This window comes from Ochotona curzoniae, unplaced genomic scaffold (genome assembly GCF_017591425.1).
Source record: "Ochotona curzoniae isolate NIBS_2020 unplaced genomic scaffold, NIBS_Ocur_1.0 scaffold_2476, whole genome shotgun sequence".
Lineage (NCBI taxonomy): Eukaryota > Metazoa > Chordata > Mammalia > Lagomorpha > Ochotonidae > Ochotona > Ochotona curzoniae.
This window is the reverse complement of record NW_024467095.1, coordinates 19,446,260-19,467,413: the sequence shown is the minus strand read 5'-3', so window position 1 is coordinate 19,467,413 and position 21,154 is coordinate 19,446,260. Positions and strand designations below refer to the sequence as shown.

Below are 21,154 nucleotides of genomic sequence, written 5' to 3'. Positions count from 1 at the left end.
GACAGAACGTAAAAAACGTGATCCCATGCTGCAGCTTTTGGAATGCCGTTTCACGCAGTGGTCAGGACACGAGCCCTTCGGACTCCTAGACGCCTAGATTCCACTCCCTCCCTTCCCAAAAACAAGGTATTTCCTCACCTGAATGCGAGACCGGGCCAGATACACGTTGGACTTCCATTCAGTCTTCATCTTCCGGTACTGCGATGACTTGGAGTGAACGAACTGCTTGCTGTAGGGCGCGCTCAGCTCCCCCGTGACCGTGCTCTGAAAGGACTTGGAGGCACTGGTGCTGTTCAGGGTGTGAGGCCTGGAGCAACGGGGCACCAACAGAGAAAGGAAGAACTGGAGATATCTCTGAAGGCAGCTTACACCCTGGTGAGTTCAAGTTCTGAAGACACAGCACACATGGAAAGCTGCCTAGCAGACAGAGTGGCTCCTTGCGGTAGTCAGGTGCGTACACAGCCGAGATGGCAGGGTTTGTAAGCAGCAGACAATTTAAGCACCAACAAAACGAAAATGACAAAAAAAAAAAAAAACCACAAAAACAAAAAAACACTGATATGCCTAGAAACCCTGGGCTGTACTATGTGAAGTTAAAACAAAATACCTTAACACAAACCTCTTGACATGGGCACTCATTTTAGGTTCAGAACGGGCACAACCTGTAGGGTTAACGGCAAGTGGGAGCTCCATGAGAGGGTTCCGGCCGTAGCGGAAGGTGTAGTTTTCACATGCCTCAACCCCAGGTAGCTGAAAGAAACACAAAGAGGCAGAAGGTAACCCACTGAGGGCCAAGGATAATCTCGAGCTTTCCAAAAAGGTCTTTTAAGTAACATGTTCATCCTACATTCAACTTTAAACAATACTTACTAAATCCTACAAAATTCTCCTTGAAGAAAAAGCTGAATCTAATATATATGCTTATATGACTTCAGGATCTGATTATTCCAACACTCACAAGCATTGGACAGAGTAATTCACAACTTTAGTTTTCCACTTGGATTAATGGCAATGAAATAATATTTATTCCTAAAATAAAATGTTTTCTTGAGGTATACTTGAAAAAAAAAAAAAAGAAATAATATTTATTCCTTTTCACTGTTTCTGAAAGAACAGATAGAGCCACAGGGGCGGAGGGAGTGTGTCCACCTGTCGGTTTGCTACCCAAATGCTGCCAACTGCAGGGCCAGGTCAGGCCGAAGCTGGGAGAGTGGAGTTCAGTCAGGGTCACCCAAGGGGGTGTCACTAGCTGCCTCGCAGTATATGGAAGAGCAGGAAGCTGGATCAGAAGCAGAGCAGCCAGGCCTAAAACTCAGGCTGCTGGCACTCTGACACAGCATGCAAGTGCCCCAGTGGAACACCTGCCTCGAAGCCAATTTACATCTCTGCAAAGAATTTTAAAATGAAAATTACTTAACTTAAAATCTGAAATTGGGGGCCTGGCACAATAGATTAGTGGCTAAATCCTTGCCTTGCAAGTGCCGGGATCCCATATGGGTGCTGGTCCATGTCCCAGCTGCTCCACTTCCCATCCAGCTCCCTGCTTGTGGCCTGGGAAAGCAGTGGAGGATGGCCCAAAGCCTTGGGATCCTGCACTCAAGTGGGAGACCCAGAGGAGTCTCCTGGCTCCGAATTGGGACAGCTTGGGCCGTTGTGGCAACTTGAGGAGTGAATCATCGGACAGATGATCTTCCTCTCTGTCTCTCCTCCCCTCTGTATACCTGAATTTCCAATAAAAATAAAATTGAAATTGGGCTGATGCACTGATAACTCGCTTATGGTGCCAACATCCAATATGGGTGCCAGTAAGCAGGTCAGCTGCTTTCTTTCAGATGCAGCTGGAAAGTGTCTAGTATAAGCAATGAAAAGCAAAACAACAGGGGCAGGTGTTAGGGATAGCAGTTAGGACACCATCCCAAGTGTCCATCCCTCTTCCCATTCGGGAGTGTGAGTTCAAGTCCCAGCCCCACTTCCCACCTGAGCTTTCTGCTTCTACATGCCATGGGGAGCAACAGGTGAAGGGTCAAGGATACGACCCTTGTCGCTGACATGGAAGAGTTCTAGGCTCCTGCTGGCCATCGAGGCCATTCGGGGAGTGGAGCAGCTCATGGAAGATCATGGGAGGATGGCCCAAGGCCTTGGGACCCGGCACCCATATGGGAGACGGGACCTGGATGAAGCTCCTGGATGTAAGCTTTGAACAGGCCCAACTCTGACTGTTGCAGCCATTTGGGGAGTGAACTAGCAAAATTCCTTTCGCTATGCCTCTTTCTCTCAGTAATTCTGACTTTATTTTAAAAAATTAAATGAAATCTAAACTTAATTAAAATACCCTTACTCATTTCTAATTTCTTTCTCTTTGAATATAACATGATGAGGTTAACACGTTTGATATCCTAGGAGCACAGGCAGTCACAGAAAGCATAGTTATCAAATTACTTATATGTTATGACTCTTTCCTATGAAGTCGTTTGTCTAGTCACACATCATTTAGGCACAGCTATTCGGAGTACTGTGTTCACTTATGTAAATTGTTAGACAGGCTCTTTTAAGCAAAAGGCAGCCCGAGATGTCAACGGGGCTGCCGCTGTGTCCTGCGAGGAGCACAGCCGTGGGCAGGAGCCCTTGGGTGCCAGGAGGCGGACACACCAACACTTGTAGAGAGGCTATGGTCCCTGCACCCCTTCAGTATAAAGGTGACGGACACAGTGCTGGGGGTCCTTGAGCCTTGGAAAGGAGACTGAAGTTTTTAAAGCTCCCTCACTGAGGGGACATTAGCATGTCCTGAGGTCCTGTTTTAAATGATCAACACCTTATTTTCATTAAAAGAAATAGGGGTTAGTTCATAGGCAATGGCATCTTTTGAGAAGTATCATATTATAAGCATATATTAAAGTGGTCACACTGAACTAGAAAAGCAAGTCTGAGTTTGGATTTTGACCAACATACTCACCGATTCGGCAATCCGTGCTACTGCTGAGACAGTTAAGCCAAATAGATCTTCTCCTTTTAAATACGCTGGGAAAAGTTGGAGCATTTCAGATTTTTTCCTTACACATGCCACAGGTTCCAAAATTTTATCCCAAACACCTACATAAGGACAAAAAAAAAAAAAAAGATAAACTTGCACTAACCTAAACAGAGGAAAACAGGATAAACAGCAAAAACAAAATTGGTAACCACTCACAAAGACATACTAATTGCCCCCCCCCCAAAAACCTGATGTGTAATAATCCAACAAATCTTTTTAATAAACCACAGCAATTTGTAATTTTTAAAAATTATTTGAGGGATAGGGAGACACTGAGAGCTCCCAATTTTTGGTTTACTACCCAAAACATTCTCCCACATGGATGGCAAAAAACAAGCATTCGAATTCTCACTCACTATCTTCCACAGTACACACCAACAAGAAGACAGAACTGGAACGCAAACCTTAATATGGGATTTGGGTATACCAGCAACATCTTAATTACTATGCCAAACAACTACCCTAACCCAGAAATACTGACATACAACATTTTTTAAGCTAATAAATAAACTCAGAGTAAACAGCTCTGTAGGGCACAAAAAACAGTGGTTCATACCTTTGGGTGATGTGTCACTTAAGACTAGGTCTTCGTGCCCTTGCTCCACAATCCTGATGAGAAACACGGGGCACCCATCTTTCTCTTCAATGGAACACAGATAGCGGCAACGCCGGTTGGCATAGCGTGTGCTCCAGTACAAGCGGCTAGCTTCATAGCCCACAGGGAAGAGTGCTTTAGTAGAGTGGAATGCTTGCATCTGCTGTGGGAGGAGCTGGCCAATTGTGTGGAAGATAAGGCTTCCAACACGAAAGGTGTGGTCACGTTCTCCTCGTTGCACGATGCTAGCAATTTGTCGTACCTCATCACGCTGAACATAGACCCTCCTGAAGACTGCAAAATAACTTAATTCTTGCTCATGAATTCCCTTTGGTTTGTGCATCGGGCAAAGCATAGTTTTGTCCTTAAAAAACATGCATTGTGCTTTAATGGCGCAAGTAAAGTGATAAATGTTGGTGCATCGAAATCTATGGCACCCACTGGTGGCTCCTGTCTTATGACAGAAGACACATTTCATCTGCAGGCCTCTCCTCAGTGCCAGCTCCACATTGATTAGGGCACCAGCCTGAGTCTCGTAGACCTCTGTGGACCACAAGGCACAGTTCAAGTGGACCCACAGATCCAAGTCAAGGTTGAGCAGTCTGGCTGGTCCATCTGTCAATCCATCTCCTTCTTCATGACAAAAGCAACACTTCCGATAGTCTTTAGGCACAGGATCAGGCTTCAGGGATGTGCCCAATTTCTTTAGAAATTCATCTATTTCTTCCTCACACGGAGGCTTAAATGTCCCCTTGGGAATTACAATGTGAATGCTCCATTTTTTCCATTTCATGCCCCTCCATTTTTTATTTAATGGTCTACAATCTTCAAACCCACCATGGACAGTTCTTACGCGAGGCTTTAATTTCACTGTAACTTTGAGCTCATCTGGCTTGGCCTCTACTTTGGCTGCTTCGAAGGCAGGAGGGAACATGATGGGAGGTGACGCGGGGGGAGAAGCTTTTTCTTGCAGCCGTGGGAGACAGTGCACATCTAAAGTGGAGATGTTGTTACTGTACTGATGAAAGGCCTTGGAAGGTGTTTCTCTCATTGGTGACTGTGGCAATGAAGGAATGGGTTCCTGGGTAATAAAAAGAAATCATCAACAAGAGTAACAACTCAGAAGCCCTATTTTGTTCTCATTAAAACAAACCAAGCAATATTGGTTGGACAAAGGCATGTGAGCTAGAAGGTGAAGCAAAGGGTCGATAAGTGATAAGGCTTCATGCAGAACAGAAGTCATTTCTGAACATAATGTGTTTAGGAATTGACAGAGTTCACAAGCGTAGGGCAATTTCTACAAAGCTGAAACACAGAAGCAGGATATTCTGCTCTGACATCTTCTTGGATGCCTTCCTTTCTAGCCATGATAAAGCCAGAAAAGTCAAGACTGACACAAGAGCTAACCTGGGTGCTGGTGAAGTCACTGCCAGCTACACCAGGATCCCATATTGGAGTGCCAGTTCAAGCCCTGGCGACTCCACTTCCAGTTCAGCTACTTGCTAATGTATACGGGAAGGCAGCAAAAGACTGCCCAAAAACTTGGGCCCCTGCCTTCACTGGGGTGATAGGTAATTTTTTTTTTTTTAAAGAGCTAATTTATACAAAGAAATAGTATTTCTTGTTTAATGAAATTAAGAATGGCAACATTACCTCCTAAGAACTAACCCCCACTCTAAAACTTCTACTATTCTCAGCTTAATAAACATAAATCTGAAACGGGAAGGCACCCCTGCCAACAAACAAATGATACCACCTTATCTCTGGATCCCTCCACCTGCTGACAGAGTTGATGGAGAAGCCCTAGAAGCTTCCTTCACCTGGAACACAGAGTAGCATAAACTAATCGCTAAGCCCCAAGGGTCCACTCTTCTCATAATATGGGTGGTTTGTGTCCTGGCTGCTTCCCTTCCAATCCAGTTCCCTGCTAACGGCATAGGAAAGCAGCAAAGGATGGCTTGACCTTACATCTACATAAGAGACTTGGGAAAAGCTCCTGGCTTCAAATGAGTTCAATTCTGGCGACTGTAGCTATATGGGGAGTGAATAAGCAGATGGAAGACACCTCTGTGCCTTTCTGTCACTCTCTCTTTCCCTCCCTCCCTCTCTGTCCTGCTCCTTCTCTGTACACATCTCTCTGTAATGCTGCCTTTCAAATAAAAATAAGTAAATCTTAAAAAATGGTGAAGAACTCTTCTGTGAGAGACACAAGTATAAGGAGAAATGAATGGCATTATTACGACAAAGGGAAAATTTTTCTTTAAAGTCTTATGTATAGAAATATACTACTTGTATAAAATAAATACTTATCTACAATTAAGTTGCATAAAACCAAGTACAGCAGACCTTTTCCATCATGATATGAGCAAAATACTTACTCTCAACATGCACAGGCTTAAACATTATTTAAATAATCTTAAATTTTAGGGTCTGCTTAGAATTTCTCAGCTCTGTGAGGTATGTGTCGGGGGGCGGGTGGGGGGGCGGTACACATCTGGTTTATAACATATGCCCAGAACAAAGAAACCACTCATTACATATTGTTGATAAGTTGAAACAGTCCTAATTATTTACCTTGCTTTCTGAGTTTTTTCCTTTTGAAGCTGATGAATAGAGAATAAAGCAGTTATTACTACAGAAAACAATGTCCTTCTCCCCTCTCCTGGAGCTGTCGTGAGTGTCCTGAAAGCCAGAGAAGTGAGGGCATCTCAGTAAATCATAACTTAAAGTATCTTACAAGTGCAAACATAGCTGCATTAATTTCAAAGAGTTTCAAGAAGTTCGTGGAAAATATATTATGAAAAAACTAAACACATGGATTTCAAAAACATTTTGTATCAAAATAACCTGACCGTGAAACATTTTTCCAACTTTTTAAAGTCCCCCTAGAATTTAGCATACAATAATTGCGCTACAGAGAAACTAAATGTATAAAAACAAACTGTATTGTCCATATTTTGCTTGATTTAAAAATGTGTTGAGTATTACAGCACAGAGGACTCAACTGCTGCCTGGGACTGTGGAACCCACCCTGCAGTGCTAGGACTGTGTACCCCACCCTGCAGTGCTAGGACTGTGAACCCCACACTGCAGTGATGGTTTGGTTCTGCTCCTGGTTCTTCTGCTCCCTCTGATGCTCCGAGGAAGGCAGCACATGATGGCCTAGGTATCAGATGTCTACTACCACCCGACACACGGGAGATACAGCTGGAGCTCCTGTCTCTGGCTTCAGCCTTACCCAACCCCGGAAACTAAGAACATTTAGGAAGTAAATGCAAGAGTGACTCATCTCATTCTGCATTTTAAATAAATAAAAATTGTAAAATTATTTATTTTTATTTGAGAGGCAGAATTGCACAGTGAAGAAGAGAGACAGAGATCTTCCATCTACTGGTTGACTCCTCCAAAGGCCAGGAGGTTCATCTGGGTCTCCCACATGGCTACATCAGTCCAAAGCATCCTTTGCCACCTTCATAGGCACATTAGCAGGGAGCTGGATTCAAACAGAGCAGCCAGGATGTGAACTGATGCCCATATGGGATGCTGGCACTGCAGGCAGAAGCTTAGACTGTCATATCAAGGTATTGGCACCTCAACAAATAAATCCTAAAAAAAGGTTAAATGTGTGGTCTCCATAAGAACTAACATGACAGTCTACAATAGCTGCTTCAAAGCCCAAGCACATGCATGTGGATGCGACTAAGAGTACCACTACAAATGAACATCCTATCAGACTGCCGGGAAGTACAACCTCTGCCTGACATGGCAGCAGACACTGTCAAAGACACAGTCACTGGACATGGCAGGGGGTGGAGTCATAAAAAGAACAGAAAGTACCTTGTTTGCTGAAGTCACATCTTTGAGAGATTTCCGCACACCGCTTCCAAGAATAACCACTTTACAGTAACAGCACCACTGCGGCCGGAGTGCTGTGCTGTCAGACTCCTTATATCCGGGAAGACCTAAAGACAATCAACTCTGCTTAGAAAATTCATAGATCACAACAGAGGTGATACATGGCACAAAACTACACTAGGTTAAGCTTTCATACCTTGGTTCATTAGTTCCACATACCTTAATAAAAGCTTTTATTTTCCAAACAATAATTACAAGGCATTAGGCATTACTGTTTGACATGGGCACAAGAAACGTCTCTATTCTCAAGCAGCTGAGAGGATGTTCAGAGTATGAAAGAACATAACAAAACCAAGTACACTAATATTCGGGCAAAGTAAGTCAGGGGAAAGACATTTCTGTTGCTTAAGGGTTAAAACAACACTAAAATGTCTAATGAAAGGTAAAGACAGACAGACAGAAAAACCATAAGTGTGAATGAGAGTCAAATAAAAACAGGAAAAGATCCAAGGTCAAGGTATAAATGCAAACAAGGACTCTGGGATCGGAAGGCTGGGGCCCACTTAGGCAGATTCACTCAAGGAGAGCATCAAAGCAAACAGGACCAGGAAGAACAGGAGTCATGGAAGAACCTGGAAGCCAATTTAAAAAACCCAACATGGACAATGTGGAAAAGGGTTCAACAATGAGAACTAAAGAACAACTAGGATGCAACAGAACAATGAAATGAATAAGCAAGGAAATGCTAAGGACATGCTTGTAACAGCACCAATGAGACATAAGGAGAGTGTTACCATGGTGGGATGCGGAAAAGTATAGTACTGCTCAGGGACATGGGGCCCAGCAGAGAGGGGACAGAGGACCAGCAGGCAGGTGTAGTGCTGCTCACAGAGACGGGGCCCAGCAGAGAGGGGACAGAGGACCAGCAGGCAGGTGTAGTGCTGCTCACAGAGACGGGGCCTAGCAGAGAGGGGACAGAGGACCAGCAGGCAGGTGTAGTGCTGCTCACAGAGATGGGGCCTAGCAGAGACTGGACAGGGGTCCCACAGGCAGGTGATGATGGAAAGCAGAGAATGGGGAAACAGAACACCTGCCTGTGCTCACTGGTTCCATGGGAAGCTGCAGAAGTATTGGACAAGGGAATACACAGACTCAATGGGGACTGCAAGGTAAGTGAGTCACATGCTTCTTCTCACTGTCTACGCAGGGGCTGGCACTTGCACAGTGGCAGGTGGTTGGAATGATATGTAACATACATACTAAAGTATTAAAGTATTAAAGGTCAGGTCACAGAACACTCAGAAAATTAATTTACTAAGGACTATATACAAACACGCTACTGCCACTACTTTTAAATTAAGATTTAAAAGACATCTTAACCTTTGGATCATGAATGCATTTGGGATTAACAATAAGTTCATAAGCTCACCATTGGTTGTTGGAGGAAACGGTGCATTAGGCTGCTTCAGCCGGTAGGGGCTTGCTAATCTGGGAGGGTGTGCAGATCCTGGCGGAGGCCCACGAAGTAATAAATGTTGTCGATACTCCACACCTGGGTTCACTCTGTGGCTGTTGACCAAACCCATGGGTGGAACATCTGGAGCATTACTAACCTCATAGCTGTTAGGAATCCGGACGTGAAGAAGGTCGGAAAAGGCAGCCACAACGCTGCTAATGTTCTAAAAGTGCAAGCACTGTGTTACTCAACCAAAAAGAAACAGTGACACAACAAAGCTTTAATCAACATTCTCTGAATGATATACCAACTAATATCAGGTGCTTAGAAACACACTAAACTATTTTAGTTCCCTTAATATCTGATCAGCAAAGGGACACACACAACTACAAGGGATAAGCCAGTGAGTCTGGTCCCCTTTCAGAGCTGGTAGGGACTTCTATTTATAAAGTCCACAAGAAACTTGAAATGTAATGCTCTGGCTGCATCTGGTCTCCAGTGAGATGTTACTCACCACAGAATTTAAAGTTTAAAAATGAATCTAAGGCCTGGCACAACTGCCTAGTGGATGAAGTCCTCACCTTGCATGCACTGGGATTCCATATGGTACTGGTTTGTGTCCTGGCGACACTGCTTTCCTGTTCAGCTCCCTGCTTATGGCCTGGGAAAGCAGTTGAGAATGGCCAAAAGTTTTGGGACACTGTACCCACATGGGAGTCCCAGAAAAAGCTCCTGGCTTCGGATTGGCTCAGCTCTAGCCATTACTGCTATGTGGGTGGTGAAACAGAGAACAGAAGATCTTCCTCTCTGAATATATGAATGTCCAATAAAAGTAATAAATCTTAAAATCATCATCATCATCACCACCATCATCTAAGGCCTGGCACAGCAGCCTAGTGACTAAAGCCCTCGCCTTGCATGCACCAGGATCCCAAATGGTGGCGGTTCTTGCCCCAGTTGCTCCACTTTCCATCCAGCTCCCTTCTTGTGGCCTGGGAAAGCAGAGGAGGATGGTCCAAAGCCTTGGGACCTTGCACCCACATGGGAGACCTGGAGGAGGCTCCTGGCTCCTAGCTTTGGATAGCTGTAGCTCTGGCTGCTGTGGCCACTGGGAGTAAAGCAGCAGACAGTAGATCTTTCTCTCTGTTAATCTGTCTTTCAAGTAAAAATAGATCTTTTACAAAAATGAATTTAGAATTTTCAGTAAAGTCTAGTGGTGGATATAAACAGATACTATCTAAAGAGCTTATTCTATTACTTCTACCAAATGTTCACTGGATAAAGTTTTTCTTTTCATTGTTTAATTTTCAACCACATGAACAGTTATAAAAATGTTTCAAAAGCAGACATTTTTAAATAAGCACTTGATATAGCCTGAGATTAACTTAGTACTTGATAATTCAAAATAGTCTGGATGTCTCTGATCTTTTAAACTTACTGATCCTGCTAATACCTTTCCTTGTAAACTACCTAACATGTCTGTAAAAATGAGGACACAGTTTACAGCATTAAAAACCAATTTCACTTTTTACCTCAGCAGCTGAAGGGTGTAAAGTAATTGCAACAGATATAAGGCCTGATCTGGGACCATTTGAGGAAGAAGCGAAAGGTGACGTAAAAAATAAAGTGCCTGGCTCAGTTTTGATGTCATTCCTTCTTGATTCTGAACCTTAAGAAGAAAAAAAAAAAAAAAAAGACAGGAAGAAAGGAATGTTAGTGGCTTTTCAAAATAAAAACATTAGCAGATTGGCTGTAAAGAGACACTCAGGCCAGGCATCGTGCTTACCTTTCCCCACAGTGCTGGGGAGAATTGGGATGATGGGGGAAGGCACTGGCTCTGGAGGCTCCTCCTTGACCAGTGACAGATCCGGGTACCTGCTCACTTCGACTCCAACCACGCTCTCAGGAGAGGAGGAGGGCACAAAACTGTCAGGACTGTCGCGGTCGGCACAGTGATCATGGATCCTGAGGGAAGAAGCAGCCCACTCTCAGAATGTGCAAATCCACCACTGTGGGCTTCCTGCGCCAACCCAGACGCTGCGTCTATGGAGGTGCAAGCTGGGCCCCCTGCAAGCCCCTATGCCAATCCAGACGCTGCATCTATGGAGGTGCAAGCTGGGCCCCCTGCAAGCCCCTATGCCAATCCAGACGCTGCATCTATGGAGGTGCAAGCTGGGCCCCCTGCAAGCCTCTACGCCAACCCAGACGCTGTGTCTATAGAGGTCCAAGCAGGGCCCCCTGGGCAACAGCAACAACATAAGTAACACAAGTTAGTTCAGGGCGAAACATGAAACAGCTAGCAGACTCCAAAGAAGAGATAGTAATTTGATGAAATAGGTATGAATCCTTTGGATGTAATAATCTAAGTAACAACTATGTATCTACTGAGAGATATTCCCAACCAGAAACTTCAGACTAGGAGTTTATATCGGATACAGTGGGTTAGGCTGTCACTTGTGACATGGGCATCCTATATACTGGACAGGAGGAGGTGGAGGGGGCCAAGACGCTACCCACCAATCAACAAGGAAAAGGAGAGGAAGAGTGCCCAAGCACGTGGGCCCCTACTACCCATGTAGGAGAACAGGATGGAAGCCCTGGCTCCTGGCTTTTGTGCACATTTGGAGAATGAACCAGCAGATACAAGGTTTTTCTCTCTGTCTCCCTTTCTGTCACTCTGTCTTTGAAAAAAAAATAATAAACAACTCTTAAAAACACATTTCTAAGGCTAAAGGATACAAAACAGTTCTAAAATCATGGACAGGACAGTCCCTGCAGTCTCAGGTATTTGATTGCTACTGTACATACCTCCCATGTCAATAAATCACAGTGACGGTTATAATGGAAATGACCTTTAAAATACATGACATTGATATTTTCTATTGTCCAATGTCTATTCGTTATCTTCTGCTGAACTCTGTGTATCAGATGCACAAATTGGGAGCACATATTTAGCCTAGCAATTAAGATGCCTATTTCCCATATTGGAGTATTTGGGTTCAATTTCTTGCTTCTCACAAATGCAGACCCTGGGAGTCAGGAGTAACACTTCATGTAACTGTTAGAATCTGAGTTTCTAACATCTACATGAGCAAATTGTTACACCCCCAGCTCCCAGCTTCAGGCATGGCTGCTGCAGATATTTGAGGAATGAACAAAAAGTGGGAGTATCCACTCTATCTCTGCCTTCAAGATTAAAAAAAAATTAAGATTTATACTTGTTTTACAGTGATAAAGAAGAATTACAGAGACAGAGATCTTCTATTTGCTGGCTCACTCCCCAGTTGACCACAACAGCTGGAGCTGGGCTGGTCCTAAGCCAGAATCTTCCTCCATGTCTCCCATGTGGGTGACAGGGGCCCACACACAAGGACCATCTTTCACTGCTTTCCCAGGCACATTAGCAAGCAGCTGGGTTGAAAGTGGAGCAGCTGGGACTTGAATCAGTGTCCATATGGGATGCGGGCACCACAGGTTTTACTTTCTAACCGCATATACCAATCTCAGTGTTTAAAAAAAATTAATAAGAAACTCTTTAACAGTAACAATGTTGAATAAAATGAAGTATGAAGATTACAGCTTACAAATATTTACTTAAATATTATTACATGTTATTCGTATAGATACCATACTACAACATAAACTAACTGAAAATTACTTGTGAATACAGCAACTTTTACCTCAACTCTTCCTGATTATTATGAGGTGGTGTTGGAAGGGAAGCAGGAACATCAACTGTCTTGGGGCCGTGAGCAATAGCTCTGGCTAAGTCCTCCTGCGATCTGAATGGTAACTGAAAGGGCTTAGGTCCTAGAGTCTTGGTAACTGGAAAAGCAAAAAAAAAAAAAACCACAAACCCATAAATACATTTAGTCAAAACTGATAGAATGTGATAACTCTATCATCACTTCACTTTATACAACTGATACTGGTATGTTCCTTAAAGCCACAAACTCATACCTTCATGGCTCACTAGCATCCCAGCTTTTCCAGCAAGTTCCTCAGTGGTCGCAAAACCGTTTGCCATCTTCTGACAAGCCATAGGAGGTGGTGTAGGAGGAAGAGAGGCAGGGGGTGTTGGAGGATTACTTAAATTATTCTGCTGCAGGAGACCAAAAAATGTTAAATTATATGCTACTTAGCAAATATGTAATGACCTTGGCAAAATTTAGTTATGTGAAACTGTAGCACATGGAAGCAAGGGTCAGGAAATTCAGCTAAGATGGAGCTTCACTCCTAAATGCATGCCAAGAAGGAAAACATACGCAGTAAAGGCCTGCAAGCTACTCGAGCCTTTATGGACAGGAGCATTTATCTTTGAAACTAAGAAGCAAATCTCAATTATCTATAGCTGATACTATCATTTCATAAAACTCCTTTAACATATCATGCTTACAGACATTAAACGATGCCCTTAAAATCAATCAAATCTTACAAAGATTTTAAAAATTCAGATACTGTGATCATCATTAAGGCATACCCACGTTCCCTGGAAAACTTAAGGATTTGTGGTACCAAGCCTGTAATTCTTACACAAATCCCAGAAAAAGGGTTTTGCAAAAGAAGCAAAATTAGTAGCAGCAATATTAAGATGAGTAAGTTCCAAAACTGTCATTCCTTTCAAACATCTTTGCAAACTTAACCTCTGTCATTTATTGTTAGAATCTGAAAGATCATTAGAATCTACCAAGAATAGTGTGCAGGTCAAGTATACAGTGAAATTACAAAGCTTATGGAGAAGGCAGTATATAGCTTTCAGCAAAAGAAAAGGCAATCCAGAAGTTAAGACAGGTTTGAGGGAAAAGTCACCGAGGGCAGCAAAGGGCGTGCCAGAAGAGAACCATTCTCATCCTAAAGCTAGAAGAGGATTCCTTATGAAAACCAACAAAGCTCTCAATTGTTGTAAAGAGTATCTTTGCACATAAATCAGATGAGAACTGAAGCAGTCCAATGATCCTATCATAAAAATCTGTTTAGCTGATATTATTTCAGTAATCTAGGAATTAGCATATAGTTGCAATTAGTCCCAAAATGATTATCTTAAAAAACCTTTTAAAATCTTGAAGTTTTATTTTTCAAAGAATAATCCTAATCATGTTTTGGAACTCCCACTGTAAAATTTTGATTCAAGTTAACAATTAGTAAATGTTATAATGAAGTATTTCTCCTATCATGAAAGAAAAAAAAAAGGCTGTTTCTCACAATTTTTGTTCTTACCTACAGAAACATGAATGTTAGAAATAACCTACCAAGTAACATTTTCACCTTCTGGCTGAACTTATAGTAACCTAGAAGCTTACATGTAAAACTAGATGCAAAACGCAGACAGACCTTGTTCTGACATGGTACACCAGATGAAGGTGACACACCACAGCAAAGCAACATACCTTGCAGACCAAGTGGGAGTAGTGGTCTGAAACCCCTTCCAGGGCCGCACTGCCAAAAGGTCCTACAAGTCGATTCCCACTATTAAATTGGCCACTGCCATAAGGAAGAAAGTGTGCAAAGTTCACTCCAATGATTGGTTCCATTAGCGGAAGCAGAGAAAGCTGCTATTAAAAAACACATTTAAGAATAATGTACATAATAAACAAACCATTTCTCAACTTCTAAGACTCAAAACAACTCAGTGAAATAAAGCTTGGAAAAAATAAAACTTAAACATTTCAAATACCAAATTGCTAGGGTGACATATAATTGAGTCTTTGAGACACACTTTAAATTTTTTTCCCATCAGTCCCAAAGGAAGGTCGTTGTACAGGATCTCAAGAGAAACAGACACGTCCTGTCTTTGCTCAGAAAGAATCAACAACTGACACGAGGTTATGCACCACCAGTGGCAGTACTGGTGGCTGATTCATACTCTGTTACCAATGCAGGATGTAAGAATAAGTTTACTAAAGCAGAGAGCACAGTAACTCCAGATAACAGGCACAGAGCTTTGTGGGCCTGGCATGAAATTTCAACTGGCTAATACTCTCCCTTCGAGCACGAGGATCCCATATGGGCACCACTTCTTGTCCCGGCTGCTCCACTTCCCGTCCAGCTTCCAGCTCGTGGTCTGGGAAGGCAACAGAGGATGGCCCAAAGCCTTGCAACCCTGCACTCGTGTGGGAGGCCTAGAAGAAGCTCCTGGCTCCTGGCTTGGGATTGGCTCAGCTCCAGCCATTGCAGCCACTTGGAGAGTGAACCAGTGGCCTGAAGATCTTTCTCTCTGTCTCTCCTTCTCTCTATAAATCTGCCTTTCCAGTAAAAATAAATAAACCTTAAAAAAAAAAAAAAAGGAATAGGCACAGAGCTTTTTAGTGTTGTACGTGCTTATAAGTAAATCCTGACCATCAGCTGTCAATCCAGCTATGCTCCTATACATTTCAAGGACTAACAGAATCAAGTACACATTTGCTTGGAAACAGGAAGCTTATTTTACTAATCTTCCTGTTCTAGATGTGTTTTACTTCTGGAACTCTGGACTTCAATTAAGAAATTACCACAATAAATTGTTAGCTCAATGGGACTGCAGAAAGCGCTGGAAGGTCTCCTTGCTGAAAGGTGTAAAGGGCTGCTCTGCATGACTCACCTGTTTCAGGTGGGTGAAGGAGTCACTGCTGGCATACACAGCTGGCTTCTCCTCGCCCTCCCTCTTCCTTTTCTTGGAGCGAGGTGCCGCTTTCTCCCCTGCTCGCTGAGTCCGTTTGCTACGCTGTTTCTTGCTTTCATTCCCTCCATCTGTTTTTGGCAACTGGTTGTTGCCACAGCCAAAACCACTTTGCATTTGAGCCCCCAAAGTTTGCTAATGTAATTAAAAAGGTTGAGAAGTAAGTAAACTACACACATACAAGTACGCTTGATTTTTAGCTCATGCTATTACTCCAGTTCCATCTCATGACATATTCTCAACACAATACTAAGTTAAGGAAGAAATATACAAGAATGTCAAATGTTCCAATTCTTTGCTGAAAATACCTTTTCCCAACACTTACTGATGTGGACAATCAGTAAGCCACACAACTTGAGCAAAGCACAGAACCCTGCAGTGTGAGGGGAAACGTGACCATGCACAGCACTGCCCCGCAGGTGGGGGCTGCACGCCTCACAGACCCTACCAGTCACGTGCTCAGCTGCATTTTGGGTTTTCCTCGGGAACTAAGAACTAATGAAACATGAGGTCTGCTGAAACCATTACAAAGTTCTGGAACAGCTTCACAGCCAACTGTCTTCGGTCCAAGAACAGCTAGCAACAGTGAGTAATAAAAAGAAACAATGTTGGTCCTTCACATTAGATCACAATCACAGAAATGACTGAAAAACAATGTCTAATTACTTTAAAAGTCCCTGGCTTCGGGCCTGGCACAGTAGCCTAGTGGCTAAATCCTCGTGTTGCATGTACAGAGGTCTCATACAGGTGCTGGTTCATGTCCCGGCTGCTCCACTTCCCACCCAGCTCCCTGCCTGTGCTCCGGGAAAGCAGCCAAGGACGGCCCAAGGCCGTGAGACCCTGCACCCTCGTGGGAGATGCAGAGGCTGCTCCTGGCTCCTGGCTTCAGATTGGCTCAGCTCCAGCCACTGTGGCCACTTGGGGAGTGAGCCAGCGGACCAAAGATCTTTCTATCTCTCCTTCTCTTTGTAAATCTGCCTTTTCAATAAAAATAATACATCTCTTTAAGAAAAATGAATGGGAGAGAACATAGATAAAAGCAGACAACCTTTTCACTATTTTGTCTTAGAAGAAGTAATAAGAAGCCAGGACTGGAGGTCTTTATGAGTAGTGCTACTGGGGCAGCGCAATGGCTCAACCAGCTAATCCTCCACTTGGAAGCACTGGTATCCCATATGGGCACTGGTTCGTGTCCTGGCTCCCTGCTAACAGCATGGATAAGCAGTGGATGGCCCAAGTGTTTGGGACCCTGCACTCATGGGAGATTCAGACGCTCCACACTCCTGCTCTTTGCCCAGCTTTTGCAAACATTTGGGGAGTGAATCAGCACACAGAAAACACCTCTCTCCCGTCTCTCCCTGAGCCCCTCTCTATCCTAACTCTTTCAAATAAATAAATATATATTTAAAATACTAAGAAAAACTGGAACTACCAAGACTTGAATTAACACTTGATTTGAGATGCCAATGTTTCTGGTGGTGATGTAAAGGTACATGCCATTTATCTAATCCATCCAATAACTATTTAAGTATACAAATCTTAATTTGGGGTCCTATTTAATACGGCCGCCAGGGAATTATCATAAGGTTCTCAGAACTACAGTAAACTTCCAATTAATTCATATGCATAAAAGAGAGGCTGGGGATTGGCTATAACATACTAGGTGGCTAGAGCGCCAGGAAATTCTTCATGTCTTAACATTCAGGAGATGTGGATGTCTCTGAATCCCAAGAATCTAACAATTTCTTGACTGGCTTATAAAACACTGATGATGCAATCACGTGTTACTCCTACAGATCTAGTATGGAAAGTGCCATACAGACACCTCTAACTCTCATATCCTGAAAAGCAGATATAACTGCATCGCAATAAATATCTGATTACACAAAGCTACAAAAAAAAATTAAAAGTTAGCCCAAGATAATATCCACAGTATCTGTTCTCAATCTTTTGTCTATGTATTTATACTTAAATAAATAAATAAATAACAGGTCAGTTGGTGTCCTTGGAGTGGATGTTTTTAAAAGTCAGCAAATGATTGCTTTCCATTCTGTTAAGTGTTCAAGACATAGTATATGATCTTCAAAAAGCTAAATACTACAGAAACTGCCGTGTGAGTGCAGAGATGCCAACTTGACACACTTGAGATTGAGTTCAAAAAGGCATCTGAAGATGAGCCCAGAACTGAATTTTAGGTTAAAAAGACACAGGAAAGGAAAGAAAGCAGAGCAGAAACAGCACTTATTGGCAACACATGGAAGGGTGCAAACAGAAGCACTCAGTATATTTGCAGGTAATTCAGCATACCCACAGGTCTAAGTTACTCTGAAGAAAGGGGGTTGGACAACTGGAATATTTACTGGGGACAACTATGACTAGAAAAGCATAGCCAGCGAAATACACAGAAACTACATGAATCCATTAGGTCAACATTCAAACCCTACTAACTAGAGAAAAGCAAGAGAAAAAGAGTTAAGTTACACTAGCAAAACAGATGAGCTTCATTAACGATTGAAATTTGGGAAACTAAATATAGCACTCCTCTCCTATTTAATAAAAATATAAAAAATAATAAAAATCCAACTGAGAAGCACTGAGGCCTTTACAATGGCCTCAGTAACACTACCCGACAAGTGGAAGCAAGCACCCTAATGTGCACGACCCCTAAACCTAAACTTTAGAAAAATCTTAATGTGGTTAATTGAAAAGGAAGACAGTCTTTAAAGATACATTTACAACCAATCTCTTCATAAAAAAGCAAATACAATATTTTCGATTAAAAATAGAAAACTTTGAAATACTATCCACCCGAACAGCACATTTCTACGTTAAGCTCTTAAACATTTCAGTCTGGGTTATCACTGAGTCCCAGGGATATTAAACAGGACATACTTCTTTTCCAGAGGGTAGCAAATTATGAACATATTTACAGTGATAGTATACATTTATTTTCTTTTATCAGCTTTTTTCAGAGTGAGAATCAGGTGACAAATGCAAGCCTGAAATATCACTGTACAAGTATTTGTTTAAGAAAAGAGGTAAATAAACTACTTAGTATTACTTTTATGCATATAAATAAAGGCCATGTTTTCCCCAGAGGAGAAAGAACTCTGGCAGTGGCTGTGCCTGTCAGGCTACACTCCAGCAGCAGGACGACGGAAGCAGGACTGCTCCTGAAGGACTACGCTACTCTAATCATACAGGGGAGACCAGCAGGGAGGAGGGGGGTCAGAGAAAACCCAGAGCCTACAGAATTGCATCACAACATTAAAAATAAAACTGAAGGAAAAAAGTCCTTACTATTGTCAGGATTGATCTGCTTAAAGTTAAAACTAAAGAAAATATGTAGTTTTTTGTGATTTGCACTTACCAATCCTTCAGTTACATTCTGCTTCTCAATCATGTTAGTATCCTTTGTACAGTTGTCTTCTGAACAAAATCTGCCTTCAGGTTTCTGATTTAAAAGGGAAGCCGCCTTTTTGTTTTTCAACAAGTGTTTCAGAAGCTCATTGCCAGCATCTCCTTTAGCAGAAGGGGCACCAAGAGCAGGGGGAGGACTCTGTGCTGAGGAGACGGGAGGAGGAGCTACAGCTTTTTCTTCTACCTGAATACCAGTTTGTTCTTCCAATTTAAGTTCCTCTTGGCCTGGGCACAGCTCTACCTCAGCTTTTTCCAGTTTTACGTCTTCAGTTTTGGCAGGGGTTTCCATGGGCAGCTTATCGACCTCGGAGTTTGCGTAAGTCTGCTGGTCTGGAGGCCCCTGTGAGAAATCACTAGGAAGTAGCCCGCTTTCTAGCTCTGAATCCGGCTGGCTTGCCACCACGCCGGGAGCTGATGGGCCCACTGGCTCCCCCGACTCCGGAAGCTCCCTGGGTGTGCTCCCCGGAGGAGTGGAGGTAGTTTCTGAGATGCCTGGGGTAGAAGGAGCAGTTATATCCGAATGGGGAGTTGATGGTGCCTTGCTGGATTCTGCATCATCATCTTTTTTCTTTTTTCTTGCTCTTTTCTTTTTTCCTTTCTCTTCTGGAATTATATCAGAATATAACTGAATGAGAGACTGGGCTGTTCCTGGAAAATTCTGTCCGTGGTTTACAGCTGGGTCTTGGCTACATGGGAGATTGCTGTTGGCTATGGGAGGTGGAGCTGCTACCATTGAAGGCGTAAAGGGAGGTCTCACTTGAGACTGCTGGAAATTGGTCCCAGTAAGACTTCCATGTCCCTGCTTGACAGAATGGAAATTCGGGCTTCCACCAGGAACAGGTGGTGAGTCAGGAACAAATGAGGGAGGCGCTCCTTGCCTTCTCTCACTGGTTTGCAAGAATGTTGGGGTAGGCGGTGAATTAATAGACCCTTGTTGCATGTTCTGCCGCTGTAAAACCTGTCCCATCTGCTGTTGGTGTTGGGGAGACTGCTGAAGGGGTCTGGGAGGTTGCCTAAAATCACAAGGGAGATCAGAACTGTAGAATGGGATCTGGGAAACAGATGTCCTACAGCTCAAATCTGAACCCATCATGCCATGCTGCTCCATTTCCATTCTCTGCTGTAAAGCTCTTTGTCTATCAACTTCTTGCATGAGCTGGATTCTTTGTCTTTCCTGCTGTTCTCGTAACCGTTCCTTCCGTTCCCTTTCTTGAAAACTTTCACTAAAGGGGTTGTTGTCATCAAATTCTACCCGTGGTGGTGCTCCACTCTGTGCATTTGCATTTGCCACTGTCCCTGGTGCTGGTGCACAAGTTTTTATTGGAATCTGGGCAATTGGGGGCTGAATTCTAGGAGGATTGAGGGGGAGGTGAGCAGGAGAATTGGTGGGCTGCCATCCAGGTAAACTGGGCATTCTGGCGGGACTATTGTGGCCTGAGATGACTGCGGCATGTTGCTGGTGCTGAAGTTGCTGTGGTAGCAGGGGAAAGCTGGGTTGGCTCATGGTAGGTGGAGTGGCACCTGGCACCAGAGGTGTCTGTGGCTGGACGCCAGGCATTATGGCAGGTGGGGCCATTGCACACTGCTGCTGCTGTTGCTGCTGTTTGATTCGATAATCTTCGATTAACTCAGCATGTTCTTTTTGTTGCTTACGAATCTGGAAAAATACAATTGACAAATTACTCATTTATGTATCACAAAGCACTGAAGATTTTGGTGGGAGATACACAGAAGGTAGCAAGATTTGTAAGAGCAAAATTATTCTCTTTATGCAATGGGGGAAAAAAATAAAAAACCATAAGATCAATAAGTTTTAACTAAAGACTATCTTTTCCACAACAGGGTTTTTCTAGGTGTTTTCATGAAAGTTCTTCACATATGAAATTCCAAAAATAGTTCTTCTAAAATAAGTGTTAGCAAAGTTTTACAATGAAAGTCACATACCATTTAAAATACAAATCAGAAAAATAAACCAGGCCAAAGCTGCAATGCAGAAGGTTAGGCTGCTGTCTCTGAGGCCAACAGCCCATCCCTGGATGCCTGGCAGGTCCCAGCAGCTCTGCCTCGGATCCAGCAGAAGATGCTCAAAGTACCTGACTCCTGTCACCCACGTTGCAGACACAGGGAGGGTTCCAGGCTGCG

The 21,154-nt window shown here is 43.3% G+C and overlaps 1 protein-coding gene across 15 annotated transcripts in view; it reads right to left on the bottom strand.

Annotated features, from left to right (window-relative positions):
- Nucleotides 1–21,154, bottom strand: part of KMT2C (lysine methyltransferase 2C) — a 203,594-nt gene that overhangs the window by 10,382 nt on the left and 172,058 nt on the right. For 10 of the 15 annotated variants that reach the window (XM_041002313.1, XM_041002321.1, XM_041002327.1 and 7 more), the window contains 14 exons: nucleotides 18,963–20,669; nucleotides 15,515–15,727; nucleotides 14,325–14,489; nucleotides 12,898–13,039; nucleotides 12,618–12,762; nucleotides 10,724–10,902; nucleotides 10,470–10,606; nucleotides 8,911–9,160; nucleotides 7,464–7,588; nucleotides 6,201–6,308; nucleotides 3,588–4,707; nucleotides 2,954–3,090; nucleotides 608–750; nucleotides 139–307 (listed from right to left, as the gene is read on the bottom strand). In XM_041002313.1, the coding sequence (XP_040858247.1) occupies nucleotides 139–307; nucleotides 608–750; nucleotides 2,954–3,090; nucleotides 3,588–4,707; nucleotides 6,201–6,308; nucleotides 7,464–7,588; nucleotides 8,911–9,160; nucleotides 10,470–10,606; nucleotides 10,724–10,902; nucleotides 12,618–12,762; nucleotides 12,898–13,039; nucleotides 14,325–14,489; nucleotides 15,515–15,727; nucleotides 18,963–20,669 (4,740 nt within the window). The remainder of the gene's footprint in view (nucleotides 1–138; nucleotides 308–607; nucleotides 751–2,953; nucleotides 3,091–3,587; nucleotides 4,708–6,200; nucleotides 6,309–7,463; nucleotides 7,589–8,910; nucleotides 9,161–10,469; nucleotides 10,607–10,723; nucleotides 10,903–12,617; nucleotides 12,763–12,897; nucleotides 13,040–14,324; nucleotides 14,490–15,514; nucleotides 15,728–18,962; nucleotides 20,670–21,154) is intronic. The other 5 variants (XM_041002319.1, XM_041002316.1, XM_041002323.1 and 2 more) reach the window with 5 other exon arrangements.